This window comes from Ruditapes philippinarum, unplaced genomic scaffold, assembly GCF_026571515.1.
Source record: "Ruditapes philippinarum isolate M1 unplaced genomic scaffold, ASM2657151v2 ctg2306_1_1_1_1, whole genome shotgun sequence".
Classification (NCBI taxonomy): Eukaryota; Metazoa; Mollusca; class Bivalvia; order Venerida; family Veneridae; genus Ruditapes; species Ruditapes philippinarum.
In genome coordinates, this window is record NW_026860339.1 from 88704 (window position 1) to 104509 (window position 15806).

At 32.4% G+C, this 15806-nt stretch overlaps 2 protein-coding genes across 2 annotated transcripts; one reads left to right on the forward strand and one right to left on the reverse strand.

Moving 5' to 3' along the window:
• Positions 1-2071: 2071 nt before the first annotated feature.
• On the reverse strand, positions 2072-10652 carry LOC132759697 (charged multivesicular body protein 6-like). The gene is made up of 8 exons (XM_060751515.1): positions 10430-10652; positions 9096-9205; positions 8385-8472; positions 7025-7111; positions 6330-6395; positions 5448-5528; positions 4942-5011; positions 2072-4348 (listed from the first exon to the last, which is right to left on the reverse strand). The coding sequence occupies exons 1-8, from the start codon at positions 10511-10513 to the stop codon at positions 4293-4295; spliced, it is 642 nt and encodes a 213-aa protein (XP_060607498.1). The 5' UTR covers positions 10514-10652; the 3' UTR covers positions 2072-4292.
• Positions 10653-10704: 52 nt separating this feature from the next.
• Positions 10705-15688, forward strand: LOC132759698 (uncharacterized). The gene is made up of 4 exons (XM_060751516.1): positions 10705-10845; positions 13409-13568; positions 13901-14135; positions 14840-15688. The coding sequence occupies exons 1-4, from the start codon at positions 10739-10741 to the stop codon at positions 14941-14943; spliced, it is 606 nt and encodes a 201-aa protein (XP_060607499.1). The 5' UTR covers positions 10705-10738; the 3' UTR covers positions 14944-15688.
• Positions 15689-15806: the final 118 nt, after the last annotated feature.

Sequence of the window (15806 nt, forward strand, 5' to 3'; positions counted from 1 at the left end):
AAAAAGGGGCATAATTCTGTCAATATTGTAGGCAGAGTTATCAAACTTGTCTATCTGATGTACCTTGTTACTATTAATAAGTATTGTAAGTTTCAATTGAATATCTCAAGCAATAATTGAGATATTTGACTTTACAAAAAACTTTAACCAAAATTTCTAAGTAAAAAAGGGGCATAATTCTGTCAATATTGTAGGCAGAGTTATCAAACTTGTCTATCTGATGTACCTTGTTACTATTAATAAGTATTGTAAGTTTCAATTGAATATCTCAAGTAATAATTGAGATATTTGACTTTACAAAAAACTTTAACCAACGCAGACGCGGACGCTGACGCCGACGCCGGGGCGACTACAATAGCTCTCATGTTCTTCGAATAGTCGAGCTAAAAATGTACCACTAGTACATGCTGGCAATGAAATCGAACTCACCAATTGTACAAATTATAAGTTTTCAATAATACTAGTCTACAGTATAGTTCACATTATTTTAAACTATTCATAACCCTCTCCATCGTGACGTCATCAAGTCATGACGTCACAAATGTATATGTTGAAAAATAATTAAACCTCAATTTGTGTTATTTAAAGCATACTGTTTGCTTAATATTTAGTTGTCCTCCAACTTTCAGTTTAGGTAAGAGATACATGATATTTTACCCTTAAGAGAGAAAAAATTACACTTACGAACGGGGAAGACCTATCGTAAAGTTACGACAGATTTTGCACTTAAGATTTTCTTAAGATTTTTTGTGAAAAGGAGATTTATCGTAAGATTTCTCTTACCACAAAAAATTGTCGTAAGATTTTTTGTGAAAATGTCTGCTGAGGTCTTCCTTCACCAGTAAAGCTGGAACATTGCGATATGACCTATACTGTGTCAATGAGACGTAAAACCCAATCAACAAACAAACTATAAGTTAAATGGTTTGACCAGAACAAGGCAATGATATGAGCATCTCTTGGTATTGATGGTTCCCATAAATATTTGTTGCATTCCAGCCAGTAGTTGCAGAGAAATAGCATGGGTATAATTATTGCTTTATATGCATACTGCATAACTAATCAAGGGCCATAACTCTGTGTTGAAGGGTCTGACCAGGACAAGGCGACGATATCCGCATCTCCTCTTGGTATTGAAGATTCCCATAAAGTTTCATTGAATTCCAGCCAGAAGTTGCAGAGAAATAGAGGGGAAATGATTATTGCTCAATATGCATACTGCATAACTAATCAAGGGCCATGACTCTAACTTAAAAGGTCTGACTGGAACAAGGCCATGATGTGTGCATCTCCTTTCCAATAAAGTTTCATTGAATTCCCGTCAGTAGTTGCAGAGAACTAGCGCAGAAACGAAATACGGACGGACGGATGGATGGACAGACATGCGACAGAATAGGGATAAAGGGCCATTTCTATCGTTAGGATCTACCCAATTTCATCAGCGGGGGATAATAACCTGTATTTTCCTTCAGAAAACCTGGTTAAATACAAAGAATAAGTAATGTAGTGTGTGAATTTATAAATGTGACTTTTCTGTCTGTGTATATATATATATGTGTACAGGCTCCTTACAACAAAATTATACCTTCCTTAAGCTGGCTAGATAGCTTCCTCACATGAAAGAAGTCCATGATGGGATTCCAATTTCATCATCGGGGGATAATAACCTGTATTTTCCTTCAGAAAACCTGGTTAAATACAAAGAATAAGTAATGTAGTGTGTGAAGATTATTTGTTAGAAGCTTGTTTTTAATGGTGCATGGCAACATGTTGAGAACACAAAAAGCAGAAACTAAAGCTGGGAGATAAAATCTAATTGGACAAATTACTAAAAATCTTTAAAATGTTGAATTAAGAAACCATAAAAATTTTCAGGAGATTTTGAAAGTGCTCTGATAAAACTTATTTCTTCTTGAAGGAAACCATGGAATTTATGATGTTAAGTGTTTCGTGCAAGAATTGTTAATCTTGCATTCAAAGTGTACAATAGATGTACATTAAATTAAGCTAATGCAAGCAATTGGATAATGTATCCAATAGTTTTATTGTTAATATAGACAAGAGATAAGTATTCAGTTATTCATATTATATAATTTTGTTGTTTATGGTGTCAATACATAGAAAAACTTAACAAAATAGCGTAGATGTAAATCAATATATATAAAATGAATGTAAGATATCAAGTTATAACTAACATATAAACACAAGATGTCATTGATTCAACCCTGATTTGTACTTAATGAGTATCAATAAGTGTTCTGTGCGGATAGGCAGCTATAAAATGTCACCCCATACTGTATGCCTCTCAAGAAGTTATGAAGAATGAATTCTTAAACCACTATTAGGGGATGTTTTCATTAAGAAATAATATATCCCAAACTGTGATTTTATCGCTCAATAACATCACTGTTTGGAGTTGGGAAGCGACGAATTATATCACGAGGGCGTAACCCGAGTGATATAATGATGCACATCCTAACGACAAACAGTGATGTTATCAAGCAATAAAATCACCGATTTGGATATATTATTTTGATTCTAACATGACATCAACAAATAAATGCTGCCGTACCTGATATTTAGCAAAATTGCGCCTGATTTGTTTCCGTACTTATTTTTAGCACGTCAGATTTTTTTAGTGGTCATGTCAAATGTATAATGATTATGTCACATATCTAAATATAGAACGTCAACTGTGACTTTATTGCATAATAACACACACTTTCGGTTATTCTATATTCAATAGTGAAAAATGACTTCCTCATCAAAAACAAGTCTGCCATTTCAACATGCTTGTTTTTGTTTGTTTTGCTCATAAAATACCTTAAAATATCAGAATCGTCAGTACAATGAACATGTAAATATTTTATGTAAATGACTTCTTTGCATTACAACATGTGACAGTTAACACAAATGTAAATCTATCTATGAAGTTATGCTAGTAAAACTACATGAGTTTCTACACCTACATGTAATGGATGAATCAAATATACATGATATTAGGGAGGAACAAACTTATACAATAACCATGTACAGGACAGTTACAGATAAACACAATGAATGAAAATGATAACATTATGCATGATAACTTGTGACAATTTACACAAGATTCAATTTCAGCCAGTTGAAAATACTTCCCACACAATTATACTTGTTGGCAGTTGAATATCAGGATCAGATACAAATCCAAATATTATCACATGATCTGTTAAGATTAAAATAAATTATCATAAAATATATATACTGTAACCCAATTTATATTCGCGAATACAAATTTTCGCGTTTTGCCGAGGTCGGACATATTCGCGAATATTAATTTCCGCGTTTTCTTGATTTCCGAAAAAAAAAATTCGCGGATTGGAAAGTCCGATGGGGCCGTAAAATCTATTAGCCGACTATTAATCTTCAATAATTGAGGTCATTATTGGTGTCTTAAATGGGATTAACAATACGCTAGCCTTATATTGTATTGGTAAGTGAATTGTGATCACAATTCAGCAAAACATTTTCTCTATATATGTACATGTACGCATCGTTCGTCTTCATTTCTAAACATGTCGTTATTTCTATAACATATTTATATTTTGTAAACACACTTTATCTAGAAAAGTCTTTAAGAAATTCAATTTAAGCGTTTCATAAAAAAAACACCTTCTCCAATCAGGGATCGAACCCACGCCGAGAAAATTATGTTATTATACAGGCTGTTTGACGGGTAAAAATCGATACTAGTATGAAACCATTTTGTATTTCACTGTTTGTAATTATGTACACACAATACCATTTTGTAATGCTCGATATGTTTACACCACCTTTGTCTTAACAATTCACTCAAACAATTATTTTATCAAAAAACAATAGCCTTTTGTGATGCTCGATAGTTTTCCCACTTTTGTCAAACGATTATTCAAACATTTATTATTATATTTAATAGTATTAAAATGTGGATGTTTATTTTGATTGCTATATTGACATAGAGTTTTTTAGGTTTTTTTTTATATTTATAAAATAGTAGTAGTTAAGTTAGTTTGTGTTTTTATTGCTTTATGGCAATATTCATAACAATTCATTACTTCCTAACAGGTGCCAGTAAAACTCGAATATATCCGGTCAAGTAGCTTTGCATGAAAAACGTCTAAAATAAAAATTTCTCTCCAATTTATTCGCGAAATCGTGCGGACTTATTCGCGCAAACAAATATTCGCGCTTTGTGGCCATCCGCGAATAAAGCGAATATTAATTGGTCGCGAATATTCGTTGGGTTACAGTAGTTAGAACAATAACTGGGAGTATCATGATGCCAACATTGCTTCTTGTGTTCTCTTTTCTTTCTTTGCTCTTGTCTTTTCTACAAGTAAAACAGAAAAAAATACAATTTTATCATTGTCAATAATTAAGGTATAAAAACAAGATAATATACTTCTAGTATTCATCTTGTTTCTTTTTAATAAATCTCAGATATAACATTGGGTAAAACTATATGTACATGATACAGGAGTTTCCATGAGTGTTTTTTATTTTAACCATACACAGTTTCAAAATAAATTGTGGCTTCAAACCATAGTAAGAATGATTAAATCTTTCAATATTATAACAAACTCTTGAAAAACTGCCACACTCATTAATGGGTTTCCAAGAATATGTGTGTGTTACGGAAGACCTGTTATTTTAATGTTTAATACTACAGTCTACATACATTATTACCTGCAACCTTTAGAAATTGTAAACCTCTCACTTGAGACAAACAAATAAATTGTAGAAATGGAATTAGGGTAAAATGTTTCTGTACATTGATTGTAAAGGCTATGGACCACACTGTCACATCATGCCTGAAGATTGATTTGACAACCATAAAGTCACGTTATTTTGAAGTAAAACTACTATAGGCTTTAACATAATCATAGCACACGCTCGTTATACTATATGTGTAAATTAATGTACCTGATGGTTCCTGGCCTGGAACATCAGGTAACTCTGGTACCCCTTCATCCTCAACAGCCGGCAATGATGACTGAAATTTAAAAAATGCAAACATACGATTTAGTTTTTTTAACAGAGGAACAGCTTTTCAAAAACTAAAATAGTTGTAAGAATATGCTGTTGTTTTGTTTCTTCTTCACTAAAATACAAATTTTAAAGAAAACAGAAAAAATGAGCTGCATACAGACATAGAAAACAATTGATGAAATGGTAATAACTTTGTCATTAATCAACATAATATAAATCACAATAAATCAAGTACAACTTCGCTTTTTCAAGACACACACTTGCAAGATTTATAAAATTCCAACACACAGCTACACAAAGTTAGTTAATATCCATGAATGGACATTATACTGGTGGAAGCATGAAAATCACAAATGTAAACTCCTAAATTTTAGTATAAAAAGTGTAATATTATAAGATGCTGTTTCCTTGTATAAAACAAATGCAGTAATTATACCCACCTTAATGATATCATCTAGCTCAGATAGTACATCCTCCTCATCTTCTTGTGTAAGACCTCCAGACAATAAATCATCTATCTCCTGTAATAATATACATATAATAAGATAGCATTGATAAGTAAGCATGCTTGTGCATGTGATATGTGCAGCAAATACAGCATCCTCAACACTAGTATCACAAAATATGTACAGGGTTATAATAATTTAAAGGTTTATAATAAATGTACTTATTTATAAGCTCATGTTTTCAGTGGAAAATGAAAACTGAACAAACTACATGCATGAAACAGTTGTTTTTGTGGCAGTAGGAAATTTGATTTAATTGTCAGTCATAGTATAATTCATGCAGACACACAAACCTATACCAATACATAATCAACTTTTCTTAGATTGTGTACCAGCACTAACATCCTTTGCTAGAATTTTTCAACTTATCCAAAGTTATGACTTGCATCACATTTCCAGTCCCTCTGCCTAAATTTGATAATTTTAGTTATGTAATAATTATACTGTATAGTGATTATACACCATTTTCATATTAAGTTGCCTATTTAACTCTACAAGAGAATGAGGTTGGTCCTTGACAGTTTAGTTGATAGAGTATTGTGCACAGTCAGAGTGTGCGATAGCCAACATTCAGTCATATCTCACCATGACAACTTTGTTGTTATTTAAGTTAAAAAAATGTACCCCACCTGGATATCTAACTCATTTCTCAAATATTGTATCACCTAATGTTATCCCTACAGTGCTAACCTGCTGTATTTAATTGACTTAACTGCGTTTATTTTTAAAAATTAACAGTTAAAAGCCATTAAACAACTGTATATGATATATATTATGTTACAGGGAGGGAGGGGGAGTGTTGAGATATTAACTCACCTGCTGATATTCTTGTGCCTCTCTTGTCTCATCCATAATCCTCTCAACTGTCTCTATAGAGAACATCTGTAATTACATCAAATAACAGTCATAAATAATAATATCTCACAGGGATCATGTGGGAATACATAGACATGTCAGACCAAATATCAGACGTGGTCTTCACAGATGCAGACTTCACTTCTTACAAAGAGATCTACATTATGTTCAGCTACATTATGTTTATCTACATTATGTTCAGCTCAAGAATTTGCACTTAAAACTTATCTTTACACATTTCATGTACATGTAGAGAATATTATTTATATCTGTTTGGATGCCTAAGTATGAAGCATCTTTGAGAGCCAGGTAAAAATTCTACCACATCTTTTAAAAGTATGAACAGGTGAAATGAGGAGAGTGACATAGACTGACACATTATCTCAGTATGATTCAGTAATTAATGAACTTGTAATACTATGATATGTCACAGAACAGTGATACACATAAATGTATGATGTGTATGATATCAATCTTTAGCTGCCAATAGTATCAAATTTACCAAAAGTAATGGATTAAACTTTATCAGTAGTAATAGTAAGTAAGTATAAATAAATATGTGTACAGTGAACATTGCCAGTGCAGGATATTACAATGTTTGAGATATGACAGACAGTACACATACTAGTATCATTATACTACCCAGCAGTACCTACCTGATGAAGTTGTTTAAGAGACTCATTACCAGCTTGTAAACCTTTCAACACCTGTGCTTCTATCTGGGCAAACTCTAAATCATGAACCTGAAATTATAATTCAAACTTTTACAATATTAGTGAAAAATTAAAAACCTATGTATATTTGATGTTACTAGTACAATAGTATGTAACAAATCCGTGTGTGTGTTTTAAGCTTAATAAGGGTATGTCTGCCCTTTCAGGCCAATTAACAAATCCAATCATAATGTTTCCTTAAAAATTTATTGCACTGAAAAAAATGAGAATTCTGACTAATGAAATCATATTGGAAAATATTTTTTAAAAAAACTTGCTGTGAGTAAGACAGCATGTTTGACTATTCTAAGTGCCTAATACGTAGTAAAACAAGAGTCTGTATAATGTAGAAATTAACAAAGAGAAAGAATTTTTTTTAGAAACATGGCACAGATAGGAATCTTGGAATTCAACCTACAATTATGATCCCAAAGACAAACATGAAGTTTGAAGACTGACCTTGCACATAAACCTTTCATTGGAGTAATAGGTCTTGGATAGTGTGCAGAACAACTGTATAAATTTCATGTGAATTCCTTCAGTAGTTTTGAAGACTATTGTTGCATGCAAAACTTAAACCTGAAGTTTTCTAAGTATACAAAGGGCCATATTTCAGTGAGTCAAAATTAATTCTAGAGTTATGGCCCTTGGAATGTGGCCTCAAAGCCATTTGAAAAATTACAAGAAAATATCTTAAATGGTTACAGTTGTACAAAAAATTGCACCTGTAAACTTTGGCCTCAAAGCCATTTGAAAAATTACAAGAAAATATCTTAAATGGTTACAGTTGTACAAAAAATTGCACCTGTAAACTTAAAGTTACAATGACATTGATCCTTGGATGAGTAGAAGAACAGGCATGTTAAATTTTTGAAAAGATTATAATTTATTTTGTTGATATACCCTGACTAGCAGTTACATTATATATATACCAGTATTACTTCCTTTTTTTTTAAACAAGATACTATTAACTACTCAACATAAATTATTTGAAACAATGTAGGTAAAGAATTGGATACACAAAAACATGCACCTAGCCCGGGATGGAACAATTTTAAGATTGGGACTGTTTAAATGGTCAAGTTGACCTAGATATTTTGTCTTCCACCCTTACTGGTGAGATGAGTCAGTGTTCTCTAGTTATTTGTCAGACAAGTGGGGTCTACAGACCAACAGCCCTGTGCAAAGCAATATTCCCAAAATTCTTTGAAAGAGGTTATGAAAATTAAGATAAATACAGATACATCAAAATGACTTGATGCAAAACATCATACAAGTGGTAAAAATCTAAATTGACACAAACCATTCTATCTATATTTTCCAATTGTCCATCCATCTTTTCTATCTGTGTTTCTCCAAATTTCTTATGTCTAAGTAACCTCTTTGCTTTTCTGAAAATATATTTAATCAAAATACTTGACAATAACCTTATAATTTGCAATAGCATGAGGACATATTAAAGGCATGAGCCTGCAGGGTCAAGAAATTAATAATTCTGAGGGCTTCAGCAGATGTTTATTCACAAAAAAATGTGCATTAGTGCTACCCCTTACATCTGCATTATGCTATCTGTATTTTGCTTTAAGAAACCATTTTGCCATGCTTTCCTTTGCTAGAGTGATGTCCTTTAACAATTATGTTTTGGTAATAAAAATACCAGGCCCTCATTGCATTAAGCTGTTTTGACAATGTGCCCTTGGTCACGCATATAAAAATTTGTGCAACAATGGCGCTTGGTCACAAGAATATATCTGTTATTTAATGCATGTTTTCTTCTCTATTAATCCGTGAGCAGTTTTCATGCAAGAATAGTTAATTAAGTATTTAAATACACACACAAACTGGCATTCAAGTAACCAGATATTTAATTTGACTACTTGCACTTTAAACATTATATGGATGAAACTAATTTAAAGCTTATCAACACAAAGCAGTATAAATAGAGAATAAGATACTTGTAACATATAAAGCTGCCCCTGTAGCAATTTTAGTAATATTGCAAAGCTAAACTTACTCCTTTTTCCCCTCTTTTAAAAACTCTCTTGCCTTTTCTCTTTCTTTTTCCATCTGCAGAGTTATCTTCTTCTGCAGCTGCTTTAACTTGTCTCTCTGTTGTTTCAATTCCTATGAAAACAAACAAGCAAAGAATGAAAATGACATTGCATCACCAACATGGTTAAGTGCATATTTAGTGCAACATGAACAAAATGCTGCACATAATTTCAAAGAAAATAACAGGTTGGAAGGAAAGTTTAAACAAAATCCATCTTTATAAATAAACTGATCAATCCAACTATGTAAAATTTACAGCTTTACTAGAGAAAAATGGTTGCAGCATTGCCTGCACCCCGATAGGACAACTTTAGTTTAAAGCTAGCTGGATGGCTTCAATATATAAATATATTTATTAAAGCAGGAAAGAAGGATGAAGCAATGCCGTTTCCAATTCACATTGCAAATATTTATTAACTAATCTACATGTGAAAATTATACAGAAAAAATTACTGCTTTCACCCATGAAAGAGTATAAGGTTCTTAAATCAGCTGCCAGTACAAACCAGAATATTTTGCAAGAGGGTAACTTGTTTATGGCAGTAAAAAGGCTCTGGTATTACTGTCCAAATGGAGAATGATTTTTTTTCTTTCATATTACATATGAATCATCTTTTCTCGGAAGGAATTTACAAAGTAGTATTTTCATTTAGCACTTTCGTTTTATAAATTATAGTAGCTGCCATAACAAGTTTGATTTCAGAAAAAGCATTAAGATTAATTTTTATTTATCTACGCTCATACAATGCTTTTAGCTGTATAGCACTTACCTAATGTGTTTCATTAGGAATAGAAAGTGTGAAACATGACAGTGTGATGGTGACAATATGACGGTACATGTAGGCCTACAATAGACCATCATACTGTCCAGTTTCTCCATCGTTCTGTTGTATTGTCACCATCATACTGTCACCATCATACTGTTGTTCTGTCACCATTGTACTATCTTGTTTCGCTTCGTTTGTTCTCAGAGAAAATGCGCTTGCCCAAACGGAACACTGTAGGCAAGTGCTATACAGAGCTTTATAGGCATTGTATGAGTTCAGATAAAAATTAATTTTAATTCTTTTTTCTAAAATCAAAATCATTTGATAAATATGGCAGTTTACATTGCTTTCTACTAGTGTTTTCTATTATGTATTTTGTTAAATACGAAAAAAATATTTGCGTACGATAATTTTGAGTACGAATTTTCTTACAAATATCATATAATTTCGCGATATTTCAATTTGGAATTTCTCTTCACATTGATCGACTGGCACAAAGAATTTTAATCTGTGACTTTCTTAAACTTACTAAAACTGCTTTGTCTTGGTCTGTCACTCTGGTTTCTTTCTTTTCATGTTTATTGTCGCTTTTCTTTCCGAAGAGATTCCCCATTTTTGTGTTTCAAATCCAGCTTAACAATAAATTAAAATTATTCGAGTAAAGGCTAAGACCTCTTTAACATTTATAAATTTGACATAGAAATGATCTTAGTTTAATTTGTTTGCAAAAAATGCAAAAAAATATACAACCGGAAGTTTACATTAACTATCCATCAAACTAGGAGTGAATATTGTTTAAAAGATGATTGGTTGAAATTTACTGAGGTTCTCGTCAGCAATGTTCAAATGTTCATTTATATTTCTTTTATTTTTGTGGGTTCAGTCTCAGTCAGAGAAGATTGAACCTTTTTTACTGAGGAGCATAGATAAATCAGGATCCCATAGGTATTTGAAATGAAAAAATAAAATCGTTTACAGTAGTCTAGAATCTACAGTACAGCTGGGACGAAAAGTTTCTTCTAAGTCCAAATTTAAAGTTAGATTACTGTAGCATACTCAGTGAGGATTATATCTTTGGCCCTTAATTTTATGAAAAGAGTAATCAGTGATCACATGTTTCATTTTAGTGGTATAAGGGGAATAGTCTGGACTAACTTTCAGAATAATAATCATTAAAGGGCCATAACTCTTACAAAAATCATTGAACCGGAAAATACTGATGATATTCACAACTAGACTTGGTATTGATAATTTCTGCAAAGTTTGGATGAAATTGCAGGAGTAGTTCAGACAAGCTACGGTGTAGTCTCAATATTTTAACTGCATGCAAGACCGACTGATTTTATTATTTGATTTTTCATAGATGTCTGCGAAGAGTGACCATCGTCTAAATAATAAAAAGCCCTACAGTGCACAATTTGTTGGGCTAGCTACGGTGTAGCTGTCTACACAAAAAAAGAACACGCTTGCAAGCACACACACATACACACTTTCTTTATTCAAGGGCCATAACTCGGCCAAAAATCGTTAAAGCAGAAAACTTGTTCATAATGAGCATGTACTTGAGCCACAGATCAATCCTATAAAGTTTCATTGAAATTGCATATGTAGTAAAAGAGGAGTAGTCCAGACAAACTTTCAAAAGGGCCATAACTCTGATAAAAATCATTGAACCGGAAAATGCTATCTATCTTTCATTAATGTCATGTCACTTGCGGGGAGGTAGACATGTCAAAATCGCCAAATGATATGCACAACTTAACAGGGTACTGATAATTCCTGTAAAGTTTGGATAAAATGCACCAGTAGTTTTTGAGTTGTACGTCAATGTTTTGTGACAACGGACAGACAGACGGATGGCATAGAAGTGATCCCTATATGTTGCCATTACTTTGTAGAGGCAACACAAAAATTATCACAGTCAACATTATTTATAAGACAAATCTTTTTGAACAAATTTTCTGTGGTCATTTATGTTATGGTGTGACCTCGACCTTTGAGCAACATAATTTCTAACAACTTCTGTTAGATATGATCAACCTCCAGAATAGCTCTTAGGACTGTAGAATTTATAACTTACCCCATGATTAATTGGACAAGCTTTTATGGTCAAGGTTTCACCTTGACCAACTGACCTCAATAACAACAGCAATTAATCAACTTAATTGACCATGCATCTGCTCATGACCAAAAAACATCAAAATCATTAAAAGTCATGTTCTTGTCATTTCTTCCAAACTAAATTTCAATACTGTTGGCCTGTATGGTCCAGATCACAATGACCTTGACTTTTGACCTAATATCACCATCTGATTAGGGATCATGACATCATTCCATTATTTAAGATCAAATTACCTCAAAATCATTTTGGATCATCTACTATTTATAATCAACCGCCACACCACATCTTAGGACAGTTTGCCAAAGCATTCTCCAGGTTTTAGTCAAACAAGTTTTTTTGTGGTCAATATATCTGTGTGTTTGACCTTTCAACAACTGACCTCAAACTCATAAGAGATTATCTACAAGTCATCACAACTGTTTAGACTGTTGGTAGTTGCTTTCCTTACTTTTGGAGACCATCACAACCAGACGTCCATCAAACCCGGACACCAACCCCCCCCCCCCCCTCTCTCTCTAGTTAAATCATTTTCAGAACAAATAATAGAATGATCAAAATTTCAGCATATGCTGCTGAAATATGGTATTTTAGGTTTAAAAAAAAACCAAAAAAACTTAAACCATTATCTTGATTAGATTATAAAGTTATACATATCTGTCTGGACATGGTACTGAAGTTAGGACAATTCAGAAAATTTTGATGCCCCCTACCAAGGGCTCAATTACAAGTGTCTAAATATTAATCGGAAATAAACAAACTAGATCTTTAGATTGAAGAAGAACCTACCTTTACCTTGTCAAATTTCCAGCATATTTCCAGGCATCTACCTTTATAATTGTGAAATCTGTGTGGTAAAATGTTCAAGTGTTTGGTTGATGGTCCCCGACTAGTAGTTACTGATTGTACAAACATTTTATGATGAACTTTCACAGTGACCTTGACCTTTAATCAACTGACCTAAATATCAATAGCCACTAGGAGTAATGTTCTCATGATTAAGCTCTACACCAAATCTAAGGACTAGAGACAAGAGTTATTGGTTGAACAACCTTATTGTGGCATATTATTTTAGTGACTGATCAACAAGGGACAAAAGGTCAGATCTTGTCTGACCAATGACTAGAGAATGTTTTAGCCTACAGTTCTTAAGCAAACAATTTCTATTGATTTTGTGGTACTTAGGTTAAAGGTCAAATTCACAGTGACCTTGAACTCAAAGAGTTTTTCTGACATAATCAATTAATCCAATTGTGCATATGTATTAATATACATTAACCTTAAAATGCATTCAAGAGCTTCTTGCCTATTTCTAGTAGTTTCAGAATATTAAATTTGATATAATGATCATGTTGTATTTTCAGAAACATATTTTTAATGTCCTTTCAGAGAATTGGTGACACAGTTTACAATTCCTACAGAATTATTACCTGATGTGATTGAAGGAGGTGATATACAATGTTTTCTGCTGTTTACAGAAACTGTTCCATCTGGAGCTTATATAGATTCTGATCAGATAAACTCGCTCAAAAATTATGGTGGCCCAGATGTAAGATTCTTTTTTTATTCATTATTATGTTAATTCTTCATGTAAGGTGCTATACTGATTTTATATCTCTAAGATTTACAATAAAAGATTTTGATTTGTATTTGAGTAGTCCACCTTTTCATAGTGAAGGCAACATGAATTATAATTGCTAGATTGACTAATTGAAAAATAAAACTTAATGACAGGAGTGTATTATTTGACCCTATCTTTGCACATTTAGATTATTGTAAATGAAGTGAAAGACAGAAAAACCATTTAGTTTACTATTGTGATGTTATTTCTACATGTATATTATGAGTGGTAATTAGTGTATATGTTGTAAATTGCTACAGGTTTTGTTGAACACAGTGATTGATGTAGAGAAGGCAGAGTTTGAATCTACTCAGTTTGAAGGTCGTATTTTTACTAACTTGAGTTATGATGGAGATAATTGGACAAGTAGTTATATATTGCCAATACACCTGCGTTATCATAGTTTATCTGACCAGGATTATACCACGGTGACATTTAACAATCCTGAGGTATCTGTTAGATGTCTTAACCAGAAAATTGGAATGCCTCATTATGGTAAGTATCGTCATTAAGTTTAAATATTTATATATGTTGAGTGTGACAGATTTTAACAAAATTATATCTTAAAGACATTTCCTGTAGCACAGAAAGTTAATGGGGGACATCACTCCTCTGTCTCTTTACTCATAAGTCATTTCCAGGAGCAGATAACTTAAAATCCAGGACACCAGTACCTTATTTTATTTCATTTTTTTATCATTTCATTTTTAGTCATTATGCAAAGTTTAAAACAATTTTATCTGAAAGTATTGCTTTTCTTCAATGAATAAACATACTAAACTTTCTTCTCAAAATAGGGGAATAAATCCATGTTATATGTCTGTTATTTTGCGTAAGCAACTAAAAAGTAGTTTGTCTCATAGAATTTCAGCAAATTTTGCACATGTATTTGCACCATGACAGTAACAAACACAAATTCAGAAATAAAATGAGGTGTTGCTTCCAACAGTTTTGCATTATCTACTTATGTAAATGACCTAAAAGACTCAAAATTTCACATTCAGGGGCAAATGACTGGTAAAGTAGGTAAAAAATTTGGTTAATTTCAATATAGCACAATATACAAACCTGTAATTACTGCATATAAAAATGTAATTAATTTACTATTGCATTTGAGTATAGTGTGTCTTTTTGTCTATATCTAGATTGTGTACCAATATCAAATATCATTTAGAATTTTGTCTTACTTTATAATTTAGGTTACCATGGTAACACAGTAAAACAAACGAGTGAAGTATGTGGCAGTAATAGTAAGATTCTATGTGACTGGATTGTTATACAGTATAAGACAGTAAGTCTATAAATGGTATAAACACACATCTCTTGCTTCTCTTAATGTTTCATTTAATACATTTTTGATCATGAGTAGTATATAATATGATGGTTCCGGGACACTTTGAAGCCTAAAAAAGTGTTTATCTATCAAACCAAAGGGTAAGACAGCTCGACATGGCTTACCCATCAACCCAAAAAGTAAGACAGCTCGACATAAACCCCATTTTATTGATTTAAGAACACCCTCAGGCCAAAACCCCCCCCGGAACCATCATATTATATACTACTCATAAATAGAATACTGTAAGACAGCCTAAAAGGCTCTTGTAAGGGAACCGACGAAGGCGGGAACCGACGAAGGCTCTTGTACTTTTTTATAATTTAAATATATAAATGAGTTTACAAAAACAAATATATTGTTTAAAAGAACGAACATACACTGATAATGTAAATCCTCAATATGTTACAACAAAAAACGGAAGATTAATGATAAAAGCCGTGTGTGCTTCATGTGGTAAATTGAAATCTAAGTTTGTAAAACAAGGCGGTTAATTATGGGTAAAAAAAATGTTTGTCCTTTTCCATACCTTAGGAACCAACTTTTAATTAGTTGCAGCCTATAAATCAATATGTTATTATCGTTCCGTATCACGTGGACAGTTTTTCCGCTAATAGTCTAAAGATCAATAGTGAAACGTCATCCAATGTCCAGAACATTCGCCTAGTGTAAAAATCAGTAGGTGATAAATGCGTTGTCATTATTTCATCAGCCAGGAATACAGAGTGATTAGACAGAATGTAAGTTGTTTTACCATTTTTCTCTAAACAAATATAGTAAATGAATTATTTATTCTTTTATCTATGAAGTTTTTTCGTTAATCATTAAATTTT

What these genes read in the sequence shown, in the direction of transcription:
- LOC132759698 (XM_060751516.1), top strand. Translation starts at nt 10,739, where the DNA reads ATGTTCAAATGTTCATTTATATTTCTTTTATTTTTGTGGGTTCAGTCT. An exon ending in GATAAATCAGGATCCCATAG is followed by an intron (nt 10,846 to 13,408) that starts GTATTTGAAATG and finishes ATGTCCTTTCAG; the next exon opens with AGAATTGGTGACACAGTTTA. An exon ending in AATTGGAATGCCTCATTATG is followed by an intron (nt 14,136 to 14,839) that starts GTAAGTATCGTC and finishes TTTATAATTTAG; the next exon opens with GTTACCATGGTAACACAGTA.
- LOC132759697 (XM_060751515.1), bottom strand. Translation starts at nt 10,513, where the DNA reads ATGGGGAATCTCTTCGGAAAGAAAAGCGACAATAAACATGAAAAGAAA. An exon ending in CTCTTAAACAACTTCATCAG is followed by an intron (nt 6,396 to 7,024) that starts GTAGGTACTGCT and finishes ATGTAATTACAG; the next exon opens with ATGTTCTCTATAGAGACAGT. An exon ending in TCCAGGCCAGGAACCATCAG is followed by an intron (nt 4,349 to 4,941) that starts GTACATTAATTT and finishes TTTTACTTGTAG; the next exon opens with AAAAGACAAGAGCAAAGAAA.